This window comes from Calidris pugnax, unplaced genomic scaffold (genome assembly GCF_001431845.1).
Source record: "Calidris pugnax isolate Ruff unplaced genomic scaffold, ASM143184v1 scaffold41, whole genome shotgun sequence".
In the NCBI taxonomy this organism is placed as follows: domain Eukaryota; kingdom Metazoa; phylum Chordata; class Aves; order Charadriiformes; family Scolopacidae; genus Calidris; species Calidris pugnax.
In genome coordinates this window covers 10,056,824-10,073,351 of record NW_015094509.1, presented here as the reverse complement: position 1 = coordinate 10,073,351, position 16,528 = coordinate 10,056,824, and the positions used below count along the sequence as shown (strand labels likewise).

The window sequence follows — 16,528 nt, the reverse complement described above, 5'->3', positions numbered from 1 at the left end:
GACAGGTCTGAATACTGGTTAACTGCATTTTATTCCAAAAGATTCACAGGGGATGCCCCTCCTTCCCTACACATGGATCTACTGATCACTTTTTTTCTGGTCTTTCTTGTTAGAACTTGGCAAGCTGCATTTCAAATTTCAAAAAAAGCATGGAAATGAAAAGTATTCAAAGAAAAGTCTGCAGGAAACCTTTCTGAGGATCCTTGCAAAGCAAGAGTGGTATTTTGTTCAGTTTAGTACAACAGATCATTGGCTCCCTGACGTACTCAATGAGAGTTGCAGAGAGCTGTTCCAGATGGTGGTATGCCAAGGACAAAACTGTAATGCAGTATATTGCCACACTCAATTCATTACCACACAGAGAAGTAATGCTTTTAAGCTCAATTAATTATTTTTTTTTAAACAGTTTATTCAGGCTGCAGGAAGCAGAAGTTGCTGCTGGGAGCTGTAGAAGGATTGCACAGGGACGGGGGCGAGGCCTCAAGAGAGGATATATTTCTTTATTTCCTTCAGGGCTGTTGTTTTTTCCATTGAGAGGAGGGAGAGGGAGGAGGAGATCTGCAAGCTGAAAAAGCAGTTTTCAATCAAGAAAACTTCTTTTGGTTAAGTACTCCCAGTTCCCCACATGCTGTTTGGTAAAGGGAATAAATGTGGACAGGTTTCATTTGTACATAACCTTATTAGAACTGTCTGACTGTTTCCAGTATTCTTTTTATATATTACACCATTAGGGAGCTTTTTATAACATCTACACTGAAGTATAAACATTTCATAATGGGAAGAGTTATGATCCCTGATCCTCAGTACAGCACAGCATTTGGATGCTTTTTTCCGAGAGAGGGCATCCACCCTACCAGAGTGTTCCAGTTCCCCCACTCTTCTTGGGGTGACCTGCAGAGGCACAGGAGGCATCACAGCTCCTCTTGAAAAATTTTACACTAAACACCTTGAAATATTCAACACTTAGTCTCAAAGCAAGACTGCTTGCTTTCCAAATTACAGTATAAATTTTTTTAAAAATTCAAATTCATGAGATATTAAGTAGTAGAAATACTGTACTCCAGAAAAAATGGTGGGAAAATTTGAAGGATTTACTTTCTGTGTGAAGATTGTTAAAGCATTTAAATGATAAATTATGTCAAAAGCTTTCAAATATTTGTTTGTATGATATCCATAGATCTTATATTTAGAGTGACTAGTTTTCACTGATTATATTTTTAAAGCAAGACCAAATTTCAACTCAGTAGACTAAATTACAGTAGAACCTATTTCAGAAATTAAATGGCTGGTATCTACGCTGAATATTTCTTTAAAGTAACTCTATGAAATACTTGGATGTAGGTTGGATTCTGTACTGCACAACATAGCACCTAAAAATTTAAAAATGGGAAATGGATCTTAAAAAGTAATCTTAAAACCCAGTGAACCTAATTAAACCAGAACACAGTCTAAACAATAAGTAAAAACAAATAGAAGTATATTAAAACCAAACACAGAAATGAACCCTAAAATAACTCAGTAAAAATAATTATGTTCCAGGTTAAACATGTCTAAGAAACTTAAAGAATTAAAAAAGAAAACAGTATCACAAATAGGTCAAAGTATAAAGCTTCTGTGGTAGTTGCAGGAAATCTTAAGATAAACTTCACCCTGCAAACACTAAGCACCATGTAAAACACCACGCAGCCACCCTCTTGGTGCATGCTTGGAAATATCTTAGTGGATGGCAGAGTTCAATGCAGGTTCTTCCAGTTCTCAGCGCACAACTTCCACAGATCATAAAATAAACCCAGATGCAGCAAAACTGACTGCCAACTAAAAAGCAAAAATGCAAACATCCTGAAAAAGAACTGTAGTAAATGTGTAAAATTTTAAGCCAAAAGGACAAGAAAACACTCATACAAACTTTCTCTTTAAACAAATTCAAGCTGGAATTAAAATACTGTATTGTATAACACTGGGGAAAAGGTAACGTATTTAATTACAACTGATCTAAATTAAAACCCAAGTGGAAGATACATTCGAAAGCAATTTCAAAACAAGCATACTTGTTTGTCAAATATATTCTAATAAAATTTTATTTTGGATGTCTGCTGAGGAAAAGAAGAATGTCCAAGCAGTTACTAAATAAAAAGAGAACTCAGATTATCTGTAATAGCTGCTCCTCTTATTCTTATCTCGATAGCTTTTCAGGAATCCCACCAGATTTCCTATCTGAATCTGTAACCATAAAGCTCAACCCAAAGTGTGCTGGCAATAGGATTTCAGTGACCAATGGGAAGGAGAAGGAAAGCCAATTCCTCAGGGGGTGGTTTTGCTATATTAGCTTAACTTGCGAATTGGCCAGAAGTCCTTTGGAGATTAATGTCATCTTATCTTTCAAGAAATCCCAGTGGCCCTGCGCGGTTTTATGAGAAAGAACTTCATGGGCAACCTGCCCAACACCAAGGCCCAACTAGGAAGTCATATACATTTTTTCAATGCTAAGAATTTAAAAGAAAAATCGTCTATGGAACTGTACTAGTTTAAAAAAAAGTGTGAAAAGACAGGAAAGGACCAGGTGATCTCATAAATGAAGAACAGATACTATTACTGTGTTTAAATTTTTGTCTGTATTCCTGTCACTCCTTGTGGTTTTATTGTTACTTCAGTTAGACCTGCTTCTCCTGCCCTCTGTTTTTCAATGATAAACTGGAATTTATTCTTGATCACATCTTTTTCCTGCACATGCTTCTCCAGAAAAAGCTTATTTGCTCTCTTGGTTTTTCATCAATTCATTACTTATAAAGTTCAGCCTGTGTGCCATCCTCACATGGCTTCTTAAAAAAATCTCTGAGAGTCCTTGTCTCTCCCTTTTTTTGAAAATCAAACTAGCAATAATTCAATTTTTGTTGTTCCTTATGATTCTGCCTATTTTTCTATATCACTTTTAGTAACTCATCCCCCAATTCAGACAGGAATCTTAGGAACCATAAAATAAAGCATGCATTCATAAAAATTAGATTGTTTTTGTATGATTTAGATATATGGGACTTTTAAGTGAAAATAATTAAATAAATATGTGGGCAAACAGGAATCTTCTAGCAGAAACATATGTAAATCCACAAAATGACTTTTGAAAGCTTTCTTTTGGCCATCAGAACTTATTCCTGCTGCTTTGAAAAGAGAACTTTGACTGCTACACAGTCTATAAAAATTTAGCTTTAAGCCACCTGTATGAATTGTAAAGTAAAGAAAGTATATTAAAACTAAGGTAAAATTTTCAAATTTTCACAGTTACCAATTAGTCCCTCCCTAGTTTATATTTGAAAACTTTAAAATTTAAAATACCATGCAAGTGTATGCATGCTTTATCTTTCAACCCTGCTAAACTAGAGGGCGGGGCTTTGCGTGTGTGTATCATACAATGCACAATAAGGGAGACTCAGTTGAAATATCTCATTCTCAAAATTCATCTGGTTTTACTTACAGAAGTGCAAAAAACAGTTCAGAACCAATAGGAAATGTTTTACTTTATCCTTCCCTAACTTAAAAATGTCTAAGCTGGTTTTACTCAAGCTTTGTAAAAAGACAAACAAAAGGAGTTGAAAAAAAAAAAAACAAACCCAAACCTCCCATTGCTTGTAGACCAAGAAGCTGAAGTCTGAGCCCTGAAGTTATTTTTATGGACATACAGCAAGTTGCTCAGAAAAGAGCTTATAATGGAAGCAAAATCACACAATAACTTGACAGTAACTACAGTGTAACAGTAATAGTAATATGCATTTCAAATGTAAAATCCAAAACTCCATGTAAACATCCTTGTAATAGAAAGCAAAAACAATACAGAACTATTTGATTCTGATACACTGTGAATGATATCTGCAGTGTTTGTGCTATGTAATTCTAGGAAAGAATAAGTTAAAAACCACTTCCTACCTACTGGCCATATTCCATTCAAGCGCTGGATTTTGAGAATTTCTTTCACTCTCTGTCAAAACTCCTCCTTTTCCATTTTCCTTCTCTGGTTTCAACTGATTCCAATGAGCAGTACCAATGTTTATAGACTGAAGATCTACTTGATATTGTCTGTCTTCAACCTCTGATCCAGGGTCTCGAAGTATTCCTAGATTCAGTGCTCTCCTGCAATTCCAAAGGAAAAAGGGAAAGAAAAAAGGAAAAAAAAAAAAAAAACCAGAAAAAAAGAGAAAAAAAAAAAAAAGAGCAACAATCGTCAAAATCAGACCATTCAGATATCCACAAAGATAAAAAATTATGAAAATTCAAGTATCAATTTTTGCCATTCTTGACTACATCTAAGCATTATTTTAAGCTCAGATCTTCAGAAGTATCCATCTGCCTCTTTCCTGTGGAATTCAACAGGAGATACACAAATAAATATATTCCAAAATTTAGCCAGATCCACCAAAGTTGATACAAGATCAGTCCACTGACGTCACTGCACTTTCAATCAGCTCCATAGGAGCAGCCTTACACAGAAGCAGGACAAACTCATATCTGCTGAATAGATAAACGATGTCACATTCAAGTCCTCAAAAGGAACAGCTACGTATCAGTATTATGAACAACTTTATTGTGAGACAATTGTTTCAATGTCCAAACCTACCAAACAATAAAAATTAGAAGGAGCATTACAAGATGATAGAAAAACAATTAAATCTTTTAAACATGGAATTTCATTACAGAGCTTTGTTATTAAAACTCTTCTGACAAGTGAGAAAAAAGCATTTTTGAGTGAAGCACATTACCTATGGATTCTACTAAATTCTACTACATTAGATTTGATGAAGAATTTCAATCTTGAGCTGAGTTTGGGAAACAGTCACAGCCAACTTCAACAGAACATCCAAGAGCCATTGGATAAGGGGAGGCTGCTAAGACCATTCGATTTTACCAGTGACCAGCATCAGAAGAGTCTCTACTACCATTTGTCTTCTGCTGATAAGCACTAGTAAATCTTCCAAAAAAATTATCTTGCCCTTTCAACACTAGGAACAACACTGGTAATTTGATACTGTAATGAAAGTGTGCCAATGAACTTATCACTGTTTTTCAAAACAAACCAGTAAAGGGAGCAAGGGTATCTTAAATTTTTTTGCTTTGAATCTATGATCTTGTCAAATTGTATTCTTTTTTATTGTTTTCATACATCTGAGCTGAATCTTAAGCTTCTTATTTGCATATGCCATCCAATCTACTGTTCCATTCTAGGTTGTTGTCTTATGCCAGAGTCATTATTTAGTACATATGCACTGTCTCCACAGCAAACTTAACAATTCTGCAATCTGTTTAATCATTAATGCTAACAATCTAAAAATAAGGGTTAAAGCAGCACATTTCAACCTGTACTCTAAGTATAGGCACGCAACCTTTAGGCATACAACCCATTTCAAAGTGCAATCCCAATGCTGTCCAAATATGAACCCAGTTGAAATTGTTAATACCATTGGCATTCTCACCAATAGAGTATGCTAGCAATTAAGAAATTAAGTAATTAATTGTATCTATCCACAGAGATGTGTGAATGGCAGAAAAGCTGTTTTGATCAAGTAATTCCTGGTAAGGAAAGTGTGATGGCTTTGTTCAGTAGCCCTGTAACTTTCTTAAATGCTTAGCAGAAATACGCTAAAAATCTGTAATGTCAGTTGTGGTATTTCAAAATTAAATGTGGTTTCTTAAAACTCAAGAATGTATTTGTCAACTTTCCACATAGAGAGATCTAACCACAACAATTGTGTCTTTTATTAGAATCACAGAATAGTTTGGGTTGGAAGGAACCTTTAAAGATCATCTAATCCAAGCCCTCTGCAATGAGCAGGGACATCTTCAACCAGATCAGGTTGCTCAGAGCCCTGTTCAACCTGACTTTGAATGTTTACAGGGATGGGGCACGTGCTGCCTCTCTGGGCAACCTGTGCCAGGGTTTCACCCCCATTATTGTTATTTCTTCCTTATATCTAGTCTATATCTATCCTCTTTTAGTTTAAAACCATTACCCCTTTTTATACTGCAACAGACCCTGCTAAAATATTTGTGCCCATCTTTCTTATACATGTCAAATATGAGGATTAGTTATTAATGCCCTGATGTTTCAACTAAGCTGATTATTGCTTTCAGAAAGTACATCCTGCCAGTTTTATATAATCATAATATAGCCTTTTCCCAAATAAATTATATACATACAGGCATTTACACAAGCACTCATTTCTGGTTTTCCATATCAACTATTTTCCTAAGTACGCCCCCAATTTATTAGTTGTATACTAAGGATAAGAATTAGTTAAGCCACAGCAGAATTGGCCAAATCGTAAGCATACATGCTATGCATAAACTTTGCAGCCTTTTTGATTCTGCAGCTTTTGAAGTCCTTGTCACAAATAAAATCAGGGAAATAGAGTAAACCAAATCCATGACTCCTCTACTCCTAGCATAAACACTGTTTTACCAGCTGAAATGTACTGTAGGGCTTATGACTGTAATTGCTTCCCCTTTCTGAAAACAACTTCACTGTCCCATCTGAACCTTTTGGCAGGTGGTGTAGGATACAACAGTTGGTCAATAACACAGTAAGATCATAAGCAACCAAAGACGACCATAAGCATGTAACAGGAAACACAGTTTTAATGTTTTTCTTTTTAAAATTGATTTAGTCTGGGTCAGGCTTTTTGTATGTTTATAGAAGAAACAGCTCATGTTGAACCAGTTACTACATGCTGCTGAATAGGCATAATTCTGAGACCCTCTGTAAAGCAGTTAAATCTATTCACTTATAGGTCATCTGAGACCTACAAAAAGCTAAGCAAGCAAGAAAAACAGCATCCAAAGACTATGCATTATGTAATGAATAAGAAATATTCATAGACTTTACACAAAACAGCTAATTTTTGGTAGCACTTACCAGATCTCTGTGTGTACTGACTTCTGCTTCCAGGTATAGAGATGACAAACCTATCTATCCAAATTTCAACTATTAAAGGTTTTGTCTTGTGGTAAAAGAATCTTCCTATTCTAATTTAAAAATTAAATAGACAGCAAGCTTGGATCAGTATATACCTTCTACTTTATAGGAGCAGAACCAGTGGCACCTTGTTATACCTGGATATAGATGCTATGCAAGAGAACCACTTTTCTGCTTAAACTTGTGGAGTCCCAGCATGAATGTAGTCTGAGAGCCCATCACTTATGAATGAGATGTGACTGAACTACTGTAGAAATCACAGCAATATTTATCACTGACCTAATGCTCCTCAGCTGCCTTTTCCCCAATTCAATTTAATAAAGTTTCCTAACTTACTCTCCATCGAATGTTATACCAAACAGGGGAAACCGAAACAACTGTTAGGGAAACAATGGCCCACAGAAGTGAGATGCCATAGATGTTAAGATGGCACAGAACAAAAAATCTGGTAAACCTAGAGCATCTATGATAACAATACTGGTCTTTGAAAATGCTGAGCTTCTATTAGTAAAACACCAGACAGGTATCAGCTTTCCAAAAGAAAGGCAACTATTTTAAAATCTTATTTTATTAAAATTATTGCAAGTATATGCCTCTTTGCCACAGGACAGCAGCTAACGCTTGAGCCACTGGGAGAGAAACAAAACTTCCCCAAGATCACAGAACACATGTAGACGTGATCTTAGAACAGGAATAACAGAAATCCTGTAGCATGACAGTTTATGATGAAAACCTTGAATTTGGCTAACTTTGGAGAGATTAAAAACATATACTGTGAAGAAGACCAAAAGAAGAATGAGAAGCTAAGGAGAAAAAAAAGGAGGGCACAGAGGTGGGCAGGGAGGAGACGAAAGATGGGATCAGGGCACTAATACTGAAGTTAAAGGAAAGCAGCAGGTAAGAAAATTCTATTCTTGCAAGAAGAGAGGAGGAGATATCCTTAGGCAAGAAGGAAAGGTCCTGATAAATTTCTAAGATTTGGTACATGATCCTGGATACACTTTCTGCCACAGTGAGCTCCGTATCTCCCTTGAAGGGTAACCTCAGCTTTGCTTCCCTACCCTGCCATCTGTCCACAGGAAGACTTATTTGTGGTTTAACAAACATAGTGTTTTATGACTGCTGGGATGTTGGAAACAGTTTATTTTAGTCTGGGTCAGTACAGCAGGCTGTCAAATGCTGTCAGCAATAAACTCCAATTCTCACCATTTCTGCCTCTTTTCCCCAGAACTATGCCACATATGACTGGCTTTCTTGGCAGCTGCTCCTTCTCGCCTCTCCAGCTCAGCCTCAGAAGAACTCAACTACTGCCCCATCTCCACACTTGCTGGCAGTATCCTCTGGATGGGATACCAGCAAGTTTTGATTAAATAAAAATATAAACTGAGTACAGTAAGGCTCCTTTGTTTAATGCTTCATTGATGAGCAAGTGACACTATTTTGTTTGTATGTCTATATTCACTTCACTTTTCTTTTTAACATTACATTTAATCTTTGCAGGAATCTGTTTAACAAAGAAAACTACATTCCCCCTCATTAGCTCTAGTGTTGTGTTCTGTACAGCATTATCTACAGAAGACACTACATGGCAGGTGTCCTGTAAGTGAAGGTACCTGGATTCTTCGTCAGATGTGGAAGACCCTTATAAACAGAAAACATCAGTGCTAGCTCCGTGACCAAAATAAAAATGACTGACCACTTCTAAACATCTCATAGTGGACAAATACATCACATTACTTACACAGAGGCAGAAGTTATTAATTGAATTCTAAATGTACTCATTAATGGACATACTTCTAATTCTATAATGATTTGCAGTGTTTATTGCTTTTGTGAATAGACATAAATCAACTGAGAGGTAGATTACTTTTGCAGTTAGTATGTTGAAAAAAAAAGACAAGCAGTTACAAAAACATAGAAAAAAATTCTTTTGATTTTGCTAGACTGCTTCAAACAATTGATAGAGGGAAGCAAAAGTACAAGTATAATGGGTAATTTTCTTCTGTTTTGTCTCTCTTGGGCACTGGTTCCTTTTTCATTCTGTATTCCTACACACGAGTATCAAGGCACAGAGAGGAACTGGTGTAAGTGTAAAAAAGCTAAAGAGAAGGATGAGACCCCAAGTAGCTATAAAGATCTGTAGGTAACAGAAGGATAAGCAGAGTGGAGAAATTATGGAACTCAGTACTTTTAAGTCACCAAAAAAAAAGATTCAACTATGCATTAGTGTGCACTAAGACATCACTCAAACCATGAATGTCAAAGTGCCCAATTGAAAAAAACCAAAAGACAATTGGGTGTACAGAATAAATAATCTACTTCACAATCATCCAGATTAAAGATCTGCATCCACCATCAAATTAAAGAGTACTAAGATTTAGTTAAGTGTCATTACACGTCTATTAGTCTCCTCAGTGTCAGAGTCTGCAATATAAGGGCTTTATATACAGGTTTAGAAAATTCAGCCTTGGAAAGGAGTTTGATCTGCTATTTCAAGACACTAAGCACAGGCACGTCAAGCACAGCACAGAATCAGAATCTACTACTATGAAGATCTCAGTTCCTGGCAAACAGAGAATGACATTAAGAGAAAGTATTCAGCAAAGCCATCACAATACCAACAACTGTGTCTCTTAAATAACTCCAAGCTAGGTATTACACAGTCACATTTGAAACAAATGTAGATGTGATAGATTGAAACACAGACTTATTCCCTCTCTCTGCTTCTAGATTTTCCCAGTTGTGCAGCAATAACTCTTCTACAGAAAATAATAATAGTAATAGTCAAACTACTTAACTTTTTCCAAAAAGTCTTACCAAAATACACTGTTTTATTTTTGCTAATACTTTTCAGCACAGCTTTTTCTTGCCAAGATGAAGTAGACAGGTCTTCCCTTACAATTAGTTTGTAAGCTTTTTCTTAAAAATAGACAACACAGACAAAAATCTTAAAATCTCTTTAAGCAACAAAATTAACCTCTTCAACAGTTTACTCACCTATACTGTGGGCATAATGCCAAAATGACGTTGTGACTATAATTAATTAATGGCACAGAAAACATTTTGAGATCATCAGATATACAGTGCTTAAGAATGCAAATATATAAAAATATGTATAAAAATTAACTACTGCAATTTTTTATCAAGGTACTATTTATATAACTATTTAAATATTTTAATTTTGAAATCCAGTAGGTACATATTCAGAGGAAAAAAATAACACCGCCCCCTCATGCCCATTAATTACAGTGGTGGTGCCAGGTGGGTGCTACTGTAATTCCATTTGTGATTCCTTTAGGAAGGTCAGATTTTAGTGAACTAGACCACACCAAGGTCAGGATTGGTAGCAGTGCATTGATCATTTAAAAGCTACTAAACACATGAAAGGAATTACAGTAGATCACACATCAAACATTTTGGCCCTGTGCTTCCTTCCTTTAGTCCTACGGGCAGGAAATGCTCTACATATCCTGTGAGGTGACCAGATATTTAAAAGTAGCCCCTTGTTCTAAAGGCTCTGCTACAGTAATTGATTGTAAAGAAGCTGAAGAACTTCTGCAATGCAGTTGTTTTCTAAAGTCATATCTGGAACACCATATGAATGATCCTGTGACAATAAGGTATGGTATGGTAAACTATAGAGCAATTTCAGCCTCTCTCTCTCAAAAAAAAAAAAGCGTAAAATGAAACAAAGCTAAGGTTTGCAGCTGTGGATTTAGATGTCATCTGTTTAATTGCTTTTGTAATTTTATTGTTTAAATTCCTCAGCAAAAATAACAGCATGAGCAAGTCTGAACTTTTAAAGATCAGTTTTTCATTTTTATACTGTTTAATGTTTAGACAGTTTGAGGAATCTCGTTATAGTTTTGAAGCATTTACCAAAATTCAGGGAGCATAGTATAAATATACAGTTGACAGACTGTATAAATGATAAGTATGCACAATTCCAAAGGAAGGTCTGTATGATATTTTTGGATGCCAAATGTTTCTAGAAAAAACAAGTGGAATAGAGTTTCTCTAAATAGAATCAGTGAGGAGAGAGCTTGAAGAGTTTAAGAGGGTGGAGTGGAAGTCTGGGGTGGCGGTTAACAGAAACGCCAAAATACAACATAACCCAAATCCTTTAATGCTTTTGTTTCATGGCAAAAATAAGTTTATCTCATAACCTAATGCTGTTTGGCAGTAAAAAGATCTTTAATATTGATTTTTCAAATATTTAATGCGTAATTGGTTTACCAGATAGCTAAGGTAAATAATCCCATTATTTTCCCATTGCTTTCATCCTGTATTTTACTTTGTTTGAGTTGATTTGCCTAGTTTAGTGGTACAATACCTCAGTCTTTTCAGATGTTCTAGAAATTCACCTGGAAACACCGAGGTTGAGTTTCACTGAACACAGTCTTCACATTTGATGCATGGAATTTCTTTAAATGGTGCAACCAGGTACAATGGTACAAGCTAGAAGACACACTGTCCACAGTGTGTTTGATAAACTGACATGGGACAGGATTTCTTTTTGCTGTTGTGTCAGTATATCAAACTCATACCTGGACATCAAACAAATTCTATCCAAAGTAGTACAGAATGTTAGAAATAAATACCAGTTTTTCCCATATATTAAAAAATGTGTACTAATCCGTATTCTCAGCACGTGTATATTGTAATAGATGAAGTTTAGCACATAGATACTGCAACAAGAAACTATTCTAAAACACAAATATTTAACTTTCAAAGTCAATCTGCTTTTATCTTTGACACTGATTAAATTAGTTTCTCAAAATGGCACTTGTATTTTCTTTTTCCTTTTGCAGAACCATTGCCATTATGCAGAACCATAATGGCAAGCTTATAGTACTTCTAAAATACTGTCTATGATATTGTAAAATATGTCATTAACTAAGTGTTCAAAATTAGCCCCTTTAAGTCTTCTTTTCTGAAGTCCTTGCACTGGTTTTTCCATTTACATATCACTGGGGAAACTGTCCTGGTAGAAAAGTAATTCCATATTCATTATGAAAGATATTACCTTTCTTGTCAAAACCAGTGTTTTGTCTTCCTTAAAACCTCATTAAACTATTGTTAATGACACTTCCAAATTCAATACGAATCTATGCCTAACAAGATATATTGCAGGGGAGTTTACATCTGAACACACTTTTGAAGAAGGGAAAAAAAAAAGAAAGAAAAGAGTTGCAAATAAATTTCTTAATTTATTCTCAGGGATTCTTAGGACCACAAAAGGCAGAAATTATTCATAATCATATCAAAATAAGACATTCATTGAATAATGTGTATTTTATGTTTCCCCAGAGTATTAAAATTAATCTTGTGTGTACTGAAAGAAAAGATTATGATTTGACTAGAGAGGCAGTAGAGTTTCAGGTTTCTTCTAATCAGACTGTAGAAAAAAACAGAGCCATCTATACAAACCCCATCATCCCACATGAGTCATTCCAGGCAAAACACAAGGAATGGCACCTTTCATACACATTATGAGCCATATGGAGTAACTGAACCTTTACTTTTTTTGTGTTTTAAGGCTATATATGATATGATTAAAGCATACTACTTTTTTCTTGAATATTCTCTTTTATGACTTAAGCTTATCTACAGTATGCCTTTGGATCTCATAAGAAAATTTGGAATTCAGCAGGAACACAGGGATTCACTTCACTTAAAATAGTCTTAGACACAAAAACTATTGGAGGACAGTAAAATACTTCAGTCCAACCAGACCTCCCTCAGCTCACAGGTTATGAAACTGTAGTCAGTTAGGCACTGCTAGTCTGTTCAAATCAGAATGATTCTTGCTTCTCCTTTCTGAAATTCAATGAATACATATTGTATGATCCTAATATTTAGATTTGTATAGATTTACTATCATCAAAAGTAAGATTCAAGTTGCCTTAGGAATGTACCAAGACAGGCTGGATGGAAAGACAGCCCTTTAATCCTGAACACAGGGGCAAGCTCAGACTGCTGAAATGATCCTTTTGCAGAGGAACATGGAAAATTAATTGTAAAGACAACTTCAGAAAAGGAAGTAAAATCTCATAAACAGAGCAAATAGCAAGTGACTGATTACCCATTCGAGAAGCGTATAAATTTTCTGTTGAAAACACAGCCTACTTGAGAAATCCAGGTTTGCCTGAATGTTGAATTTTTCTCATGACAAACTGGCATTTTTACAGACATTTATTCTTTCCCTGCTTTCTTCCTAATTTAGGTTGCAAATCAACTGGTTTCTCAAGACACTGATGCATATGTGAATGACAATTTTTTTTTATAATTGTCAGTCTCTTCTTCAGACATGATGCATGTCTGAATAATAATTGCATCTGCTGTATTGTATTTTCAGGCAAGGTTTTTTGTACACTTCCACTCTTCCCAGTTCTTTCTCTTTTTAAAATATATTATAACTCTCTAAAATGAGTTAATTTTCCTGAAAGCACATCGTGAATGTTTGTACCTGTAAGCCTGAACTTCTCCCTTGGTGATTTAAATTAAATTTTACTTCTTTTCTTCAGCTATGTCTGCTAAAATATCCTGACTTCAGAGAGGTCAATGTAAAATCATCAGTGCCCACAAAATACCAAGGTTCTACCACTTTTAGTTTCCTGAGAGAATTACAGCTTTGAGTTCACATGCCTGTGGGTAGAAACCCTTGCTACACAGACAGAAGCTAACCAACAGGGAAGACCTCAGTTCCATAGAAAGTGATTCTTTCACTTCCATGTTTTGCTCTTTCTAGAGGATATTTAATATCAACTATATGCTAATAAGCATTTCTTTTTATAAAACATTAGGACTTGAAAAATCAGTGATGTTATCAAAACACAATTCACCTGGTAAGTTTTCTTCTTTCTTTCCTTAGAGAATTCTTCTTGAACATAACAAAGTACTGAGTGCCTGCAAACTCCCTTGTCTTGCATTATTCCTTATTGGACGTCTATAGTTTCTTGTCAACTGCTTGAGAACCAGATAAAGCCTAGTCCCCAAAACTGCCAGCTTTCCTAGGGTCTGTTATAGGGCTTTTTCCCCTCAGAAAAAGCTTTTGAACATCCATCTCTTCCATGATGAAAGTAAAATATCCTCCTGAACAAAACGCTTTGCCACCAAGATTTTCCAGTTTGTTCTGGCTTTGAAGGAGGACTGAAGCAGAGGAAAGAAGTGCTCCACTACAACATACCTTGATTGGGGAGATTATGATACACCTTTTGATGGTATTTCACCAGTTCTTTTAGGGACTTACAGTAAAGCTTTTAGGTATGTTATTACTAGAGATCTCATCTCCTCTTTACTACTGTTTCTATTCTTTCACAAACTGTGACTAATAGAATCACACCTAAAGGTCAAGCACATTCTCCTTGACCCACAACTATTAGAGAAAGTTTTCAAGAACTAACAACTTTGACAAAGGGCGTAAACTTCCAAAGAGAAATCTAGGAACGTTTTCTAAAAGAAATAAGAGACTAAAACTATTGAGAAGTATTTTGCACATCACTTAAAGGACTAATTTTTTTTCCAAACACCTTTAATTAATTTAGTGAAACATTGAGAAGATGTGGAAGGATGCACCAAAACTTCAAGAGAGATCAGCTTGAAAGGTCAGTTTGCAAGTGAAGTTATGATACATAGATTCTCACCTCAAAATCTGTAACAAGTCTACAACTATAAGCCACACATTTTGAGTCCCATACTTAAAATCAATTTTAAACCTACCAATTCCTCCATGTCATTAAATACAATTACTGCACCTTAAATTTTACAAATAATTATTTCAGATTGAAGTGACTGTAGCTTTTTTTCTTCTACGATGAAAAATAAATTAGTAGTTTTTTCCTTAAACGCATACTACTGCTAAATCTTAAACTGTGATATCAATAATGGAACTTTCTGAAAGTAAACTTTTACATGCACACAGATGCACTACTTAAAAAGGATTGTCTACATCAAGGCTTTTTAATATATTTAGAATATGTTTTAAAAGATGAAAAACAGAACAAATGAAATGTATTAGGGAATTGACCTCAGAACTCATCTATAGGGCAAAAGTATAAAATACCTAAAAAACTTAGAGAACCAGAGAGAGAACAGGTAAAGGACATAACAAAAAACAAGAAGAGCCCAAACTGAAGATGATTCTCATTCATTATAAACTGTTGCTGAGGTAGCTTTTGGCAGCAGGAGACAACATATTCTTAAGAAACCTACATCCTGCCACAGGAAGCCACAGAACACACCATTGCTTTTGTAAACATTAAAAATAAAGCTTTTACACTAAATTGGTTAAAACCTACTATTCAGCATGTATACAAAGCTTGTTAGAGATGTTTTTTAACAGAGGTTTTAAGCAAGCACCACTTAAACAGGGCAATATCAGGCAAGAGTCATCCTCATCTCAAAATATCCCTGTGTGTTCACAACATTGACCATGAAGACTACAGATTCCAATGTCAGGTAATTCAGCTGACTCCAGGAGGCACCCAAAGCATATAAATGGTGGTGCCAATGAAGAAAACTCAAGAGGTTTACTACATAGATACCAACACACACACAAATACCCAGCTCATTACATTGTCCATTTGTGAAACTGCAAGTTCTATCACCTATAGTTAGTTTGTGTCCACTTTTGTAATACAGTTGCTTAAATTTTTTTATGAGCTGCAATGTATGAAGAATACAATATTTAGGTTTTAAAAATTATTTTTAGAAAGCAACTTCTACAACACTTGCAATTACATATGTCATTTTTAAATTATGCTAAGCATACGGAAAATCAATCATTGCAAGCTGTCTGAAGAATAAGGTGTATCAAAAGAGAGTCTGAAAAAAAACCTACCGAGAATTGCATTCCTCTGAATTTTTCTTGAATATCTATACACATACATACGTATACACATATCCAACCTTAAACTGGGAAAAAGAAAACTTTCAGATTTACTTTGCAGCTGGGTTGCACTAATGTGCAAGTTTCCTCCTGTTCCTTGAAAAACTGTCACATGCAAACGTTAAATAAAACTACTCAATAGTTAAATAACTTTGGTAATTAGGAAGAGTTCAAATCTGTTCTGTTCCTATCCTGCAAGTATCAGGATATATCTATGTATAGATACTCCTATGTCTTATTTGTATCACCTCCACACCTGTATTTTATTTATTTTTTATTGCTAGAGAACACACACTACGATGCAGAAAAACGGACTATCTGCGATTTATTCCAATCATTGACATTGAACTCAATGGAGATGCCTGATACTAACTCTGTATTTTATTACTCTCAACACACACTTGTGTTAGCCATCAACATATCAGTGTTAGCCATTGTCTTCTCACAGGAAAAAAAAGACACCCTAACAACCAAAAGCATCAGATGGCATGAAAAATGTTTTGAGAGGATGAATAATGTTACATTTATCTTTGTGTCCTACAACTAATACACCCCATAAGAGTATGAACCAGCACTAAAAAAAAAAGGGGATGGATTTATATCTTTAAGGACCAGGAATGAAAAAAAAAAAAAAAAAAAAAGGAAAAAAAAAAAAAAAGAGACGAAGAAACAAATAATGG

At 35.2% G+C, this 16,528-nt stretch overlaps 1 protein-coding gene across 5 annotated transcripts in view; it reads right to left on the bottom strand.

The window, feature by feature from the left end:
• Positions 1-16,528, bottom strand: part of VPS13B (vacuolar protein sorting 13 homolog B (yeast)) — a 461,850-nt gene that overhangs the window by 166,790 nt on the left and 278,532 nt on the right. For all 5 annotated transcript variants that reach the window (XM_014965404.1, XM_014965406.1, XM_014965405.1 and 2 more), the window contains exon 30: positions 3,919-4,122. In XM_014965404.1, the coding sequence (XP_014820890.1) occupies positions 3,919-4,122 (204 nt within the window). The remainder of the gene's footprint in view (positions 1-3,918; positions 4,123-16,528) is intronic.